The following is a 6598-nucleotide window of genomic DNA, read 5'->3' on the forward strand; positions in this document are numbered from 1 at the left end:
TCCAAACTTCTACAGCTACCAGCTTCACCCAAGACATATCATCCTCTTCTGCCTGAATGATGCAATAGCCTCCCCTCCTCCCTGTTTCTGCCTTTGCTCCACTTTAGACTATTCTCAAACAACAGTCAGAATGGTTGTGTTTCAGGGAAGCAGGAAGGTCCTGAGCTCACCTCCTCCCACAGACACACTGAAGTACAACTATATATGGAGTAACTATTTCAGAACCTGCAGACTAGCAGAAGACATAGTCCACAACTAAGGATACAAAGAAAAGGCCACATTGAGACGGGGGTGGTGCAGAGACGTGGTCTAGTCAAACCTATTATCCTAATGCAGCAACCAACCAGCGGGAAGGAAATCACAACCATGGAGGTCCCCCCATGAGGAACGAGGGCTCTGAGCCCCACATCAGCCTCCCTGCACCAGGAATACAAGCCTCCATAACATCTGGCTTTGAAAACCGGTGAGGCATACGTTCAGGAGAGCCAGAGGCTGTGGGAAACCGAGACTCAGCTCTTGAAGGGCTTGTATACAAACTCACTCACTCTGAGTCCCAGTGCAGAGGCAGCAGCTTGTAAAAGGACTGGGTCATATGAGAAGGAGATTCAATGACTCATTCTAGGGCAAGTGTGGGGATCTGGTGGAACTTTCTCTGGGGATGGAAGCACTGAAGAGTGCCATTTTTACTCTCTATCCACCTAGCTGACCTGGCACTGGCAGGCACCATTTCTATCACTCTCCATCAACCTATCCAACACCAGGAGCCCTACCCCAGCATTTCTCAGAGGACCTGCCCTGCTCAATCTGGTTCCCACCTCCACTGACCCCTCCAAAGTAGCTTCCCCTCAGGGTGGGAGGGGACAGCCAACACACCGATGCACTGACAGCCAGACCTCAGAGACATCCACGACAGGGACCAGCCCCATCTACCTGGGCATCCACAACTGTCACAGTGGAGAGACACAGCTGGCTGGGCCAGGGGTCAGCCCAACCCACCAGCATGCCACAGAAATCTCTGTCCACCCACAACAGAGGGCGCATGCAGCCCACACAGGGGTACCCCTAGAGTGAGCTCCATGCCAGAAAAGGCAACAAAGACCAAGTATTTATTTCTTACTATAAATCACAATATCACATATAAATCATAATGCCATAATATCCACACAGAAACCTGTACACCAACGTTTACAGGAGTATTATTCATAACAGCCAAAAAGTGGAAACAACCCAAATATCCATTACAGATTAAAAGATAAATAAATACAGTATATCTATAACATGGAATATTATTTGGCCATAAAAAGGAATAAACATGCTACAACATGGATGAGTCTTAAAAACATTAAAGTGAAAGAAGCCAGTCCAAAAAAGACCACATATTTTATGATTCTATTCATGTCAAAGTCCAGAATAGGAAAATCCACAGAGACAAAAGTATTAGTATTAGTATTGCTTAGCGCTGAGAGGAGGATGATATGGGGGCAGGAGGACTGACAACTAAAAGGCCCAGGGTTTCTCTCTGAAGCGAGAAAAATGTTCCAAGCTTTACAAGGTGATGGCTGCATATCTCTCTGCATATACTATAAACCACAGAACTGTACATTTAAAGTGAATGATTGTATGGTAAGGGAATTATATCTCAATAAATCTGTTTTAAAAATTAATACATTAAACAAGATTATGGAAGTGGGAAACCCATCTTAAGCAGAGTTAGCATCAGAAAGTTGCCTTGACTTGCCATGAGCCTGGTCCTCTCTGGTACTTCCTTCTACCATGAGTATGCAGCTGGTCCTCCAACACTAGCTTCCTACATGCACATCTGCTGAGTGATTCTATCACCTCCTTGTCAACTTGTTAGACTTACTCCTCTTGTATGTCTATATTTTCCATGTATTTTAATTCCTACCCTCATCTGAAACACATCTTGCCCCAGACTACAATGCAGAGATCCAAAGCAATCATCTACAAAGGCCTAAAGGTCTTGATCAAACGCCTGAGACTGTATCGCAGATCATATCCATTATTTCATCTAGCTAAATGCAACAGCAGATCTCAAAGGACTGTGAAAAGCTGTAAGCAGCCAAGGTTACTAATTATTGTATTAAATTCCACACATCATTTCTTTGCCTGTCAGTTGTACCAACTTTATGAATATGTGTCAGGGACCGTGAGAAACCACCAAAGGTAAAACTGTCAGTTGTAAAACGTACAGTTAGAAGTGACCTTAGAGACGTTCAAATCCAGTTCTCTCATCACATGTTTGAGGAAACGGATTCAAAAAGGCAGACCTTTTTTCTCTTTTCCATTATGGTTTAAATTAGACAAGATATAGACAGAGTTTTCTAACGTCACTCACTAAAACAGCCAACCCCCATTCAAGGCCCTTTCTGTCCACTGGTGGTTCCAAGCTGATCACCAATCAGAAGTACCAGGGAATCAAAAACTCTTAATGATTGTACAAACGCACAAACCGAAAATGTCACACAAAGACAGTATTACAATCCATTTTAGTGAGCTAGTAAACTAAAGGTTATTACCATTTTTGATTTCTATTTCCCTTTCTCTTCAAAAATACTTTAAATAGTTTTAGATAACACTTGGTTGCTTCTCTCTACTTTGAATCACAATGGAAATAAAATTAATAATTTTGCTGAATTATACAATTTTATGGAACCAATTAATCATTTTCTCATACTACTTACTTCAAAATCATTTGTTTATTAGCTCTTATTTATTAATCATTTGTTATTAGCATTCCAACTTTCCTCTACTCTGAATCATAACTACTGAAGTATAGGAACGTTAACTACAACAAACTTTCCCATTTGGTAACAACCGGAAGGCAGCACGTCACAATACAGTTTATTCCAATAATTCCTCATATCGTATCAAAATATCATGATGATGTAGTTTGCCCTTATGACTTGAGGCAATTTTTGTGCTCTGTTTACAGCAACATTTCATAAGAGTTTTTGGAGGAAAGCAAATTGTGGTGCTAGAGAAAATGTTTGCTTTATTTTTTAGCCAATTTCAGATTCACCCTATAGAAGAAACATACTTAGGCTATTCCAAAATAACAGGTCTTGAACTGCATCACAACTGGAATCTTGACATTTAATAAATTAAAACATTATATATAACACATGAGGTATCTCACTAAAGCAGCAAACAGTAACTGATTATTCAACTCTTTATTCAAATATAAAGAACATCTCACGTTTAATCAATGTAGAAATTACTAAAATATATGTATATCCTGGAAGAGAATAGGTAGTTTTTTTTCATTTGAAGAACAAAAAAACCCAGAGTTCTAGTTCCCTCTAAATTTCTCCCCCTGCCAATTTGTTTAATGGCTGAAACCTGCCCCACATCGAATATCTAGCAGTAATTTGAACACATATATGTTTGTCAAATGCACAAGAATTTGAGCTTCTCAATATCATGCTCTCATTGTGAAGAGGCTGTGAAAAGGTCTTCCAGCAAAGAGAGGGAATTTCAATAAAAATGTGGGAGAAAACAGTGGGGGAGGATTTTTAAGAAACTAATGCTTTATTTCTTCCACTGGGCAGGGACTTGTGCTAATGAAACTCAGGTGGATGTTAGACAGCCAGCCCCAGGGCTCCTTCTGCAATGCTACCCCGGCTGATGACAATGAGCGCTCCTATATGCCTCACAGAAAGGTGCCACTTTAAAGAGAAACTGAAAAAAGCAAAGAGGATCAAATTGCACTGGAGCAGCTGAAACCCATGGCTTTAGGGCAAAAAAAAAATATTGTGCTTCACCTACCTTTAAAGAGCACCGACATACCAAATTGCATGCATTTCTAATGGATAAAACATGGACATAATGTTTATAATCATCTGTGAACCTAACTAATGATGGTCTGGTGCAAAGGTGAATAGATTTAATTAAGAAATGAATGGCTTCTCTTATTTTCATCTCTTCAACTCATTAGTAGTTATTACAGCCTCCCTTGTCTCACACAGGTTTTTCTCCCCCTTACTTGAGAGTTATCTTGAGAACGCTCTCAACCTGGATGTTAGCCCCTAAAGCATTGTTGCGGAATACCCATGTCCCAGTCGGCCTTCCTAATTAAACATTCTTTAGTTCTAAAAAAAAAAAAATTTTTTTTAATCACTTAACTCTTATTTTGATGTCGCTGCTCTGGTTTTCCTAACTCCACATTTCCAGGTTTGGGTACCACCTCACAAGCACTCTATAAACAAGCAATCTACATGGCTGAGACTTAAGTAGGTATCACAGAGCAAACCCAGATGCAAGCGAGCAATTCTTTGTTACAATTGTATTCAGCTACATTAAAAAAAATGGTTTTGAAACTTCCTGACACTTTCATAGCATAAGAAATAAATGTAAGCATAAGAAATAAAACAGAATAAATCTTTCCCTTACCTGGATCATGGAAAGGCACCAAAGCAAAGTTGAAAAGAGGTCTCTTAGGTCTTTTCAAAGACGTCTCCAAAATTTTGGAAGCTCCCTCGATAACCTGAACTAAATCATCATACATGGAACCAGTCACATCAAACACAAAAGCCAAGGTGGAGGCCCCCTCGGGAATTTCCTCAGCCCTGATGTCTGACTGGGGGCTTGCATCCCGAGCTAGGGAAGAATAAAGAAGAGCGAACAGGAATACTGTGTGGACAATGTCCCAGGAACTCATTTTGTCTTTCTTTTCTTTTTCCTTTTTTCCTGAGCGCCTAAGCCCTGTGCTTACCCCCACCTCAACAACCGGCAGCAGGTTTCTTCTCAGGGCAATTCATTCGATTCCTGAAATCTCTTTGAACTCCCAAAAAGTTTGGGGCTGAGAATCAGATGGGGACAAGCACCAAAGCTGAACCCCTGCAGGGGCCGGGCGGCCAGAGATGCGGCCGCTTTTGTCCCGACGCAGCTTCCTCCGGGACGGCCGAGTGCCCGGGCCCGGGCGGCGTGTGGCGGAGTGCGGGCGGCGCGCCCGGCCCATGCCCCGGGGGCCGCTCAGAGCCAGCGGCGCCGCGCCGAGTCCGCTGCCCTCGCCGCCCTCGCCGCCCTCGCCGCCGCGCCGCTCTGCGCCCGGCCAGCCGCTGCGGCTCCCAACTTTCCACTGCGCGCGCCCGCCGGCGAGCAGGAGGGGAGGGGAAGCCGGGCTCGGCCTCGCCTCCTGATTGGCCAGCGGAGGCCCGGTTCCTTGGCTCTGCCCCGCCTCCCAGAGGGCGACTTCTCCCTCCGCTGATTCTCGAGTCGATTCAGTCCCAAGGAAGCGCTCCCCGCGTCCCACCCGCACTGCTCCTCACCTCCAAAAGCCCAGTGTAAACAACGGCTTGCAAGAGTGTGTGGCAAAGACCCGAGCCGAGGGACACCACGCTAACCAGCAAAAAGGGAACTGTACTTTTCTATTGTGTACAAGGCTGCTTCAGACACCTCTTAAATAATCCGCACCCTCGGAGCTCCCGCAAAAAGCCGAGACGCCGCAGCCCAGCCACCCGTCCTCAGCCCAGCCGGGAGAGGGAGCTGGGAAGTCCCCTCAGCTGGGCTGCAGCCACTCTCCATCACTCTTTGAACTCCTCAGGGACTGTGGAGCTGTGGGGAAGGGAGGGAGGAGAGAGCTGGATGGGCTAGAAACGGGAGGAAAGGGAAAAGCGCTGTGAAGGGAACAGAGAGAGACAGCTGGAACTGGGGAGTCACTGATTGTAGTTAGGAAAGATGGGAGAAGGGAAAGAAGCTGGATGCGAATACAGGATGGAAGCTCAGTGCAAAAGGATGAGGGGAGAGAGCACATTAAAGAGAAAAGTCTTTTTTAATTTCAAGATTCGTGTTTGCTGGGCAGTTCGAATCCTCCCGTCAGCATGGTGAGGCAGAATAATATCCTTGTTTCACATTTCCTCCCATAGAACACCCACTTGCGAAGTCTCAGCCAAAGATTCACTTAAAAAGGTGTTCCCTTCTATGGCATTTTCTGGCTGATAAGTAAGGAAACCTCGCCCTGGAAAACTTAACAAAGTTTTTCCGTGTTGTAATTATTATATACATTATGGTACTAATAACAGAGATAAGGTGGACAAAGAAAATCAACCACAAGCCAAGGATTCTTTGCTTCTCTTTAGTAAAAACGTATTTACATCCTGCAAAAGGAGCGGTTGTCTGGATCCTGGCATTTAAACAAGGGGCCAGCAGGCATCTTGATTCGAGTTGGAATGTGTGTTAGACCACCCAACCAACACGGAGGCAGCCTGAGGAAGAGCCAGCTACCCTGAGCCTTTTAGAGTCTGCAACTGTCTTCACTTTTAGACCCAGCAACTCTGGAACCTGAGTTTATGATACCTATAAGTCATGTCAGTTAAAGGAAGCAGACTGGCTATTTGGGCTGAGTGGGAATGTGAGAGGAGAGGTGGAACATACTTCCTGTCCAAGTAGTATTTAGAAAACGCTGTTTGAGTAGCCTACCCCCTTTGTTTATTTAAAAGTGATTGTATTAGAAATTCTAGAGATTTCACTGAGAGCTGAGCTGTTCCAGGTGTTCAAGGGAGATGGTAGTCTGGTGATTAAGAGTTCTGAGTCAGAGAGCCTGGGTTCAAAGCCCAGCTGTAACACTTAATAAATGCGT

At 44.3% G+C, this 6598-nt stretch overlaps 1 protein-coding gene across 4 annotated transcripts in view; it reads right to left on the reverse strand.

Annotated features, from left to right (window-relative positions):
• Nucleotides 1-4996, reverse strand: part of HMCN1 (hemicentin 1) — a 399451-nt gene extending 394455 nt beyond the window's left edge. For 2 of the 4 annotated variants that reach the window (XM_064477196.1, XM_031438568.2), the window contains exon 1: nucleotides 4411-4996. In XM_064477196.1, the coding sequence (XP_064333266.1) occupies nucleotides 4411-4678 (268 nt within the window). In that variant the 5' untranslated portion in view covers nucleotides 4679-4996. The remainder of the gene's footprint in view (nucleotides 1-4410) is intronic. The other 2 variants (XM_064477197.1, XM_031438569.2) reach the window with 1 other exon arrangement.
• Nucleotides 4997-6598: the final 1602 nt, after the last annotated feature.

The sequence above is a fragment of the Camelus dromedarius genome, chromosome 21 (genome assembly GCF_036321535.1).
Source record: "Camelus dromedarius isolate mCamDro1 chromosome 21, mCamDro1.pat, whole genome shotgun sequence".
NCBI lineage: Eukaryota > Metazoa > Chordata > Mammalia > Artiodactyla > Camelidae > Camelus > Camelus dromedarius.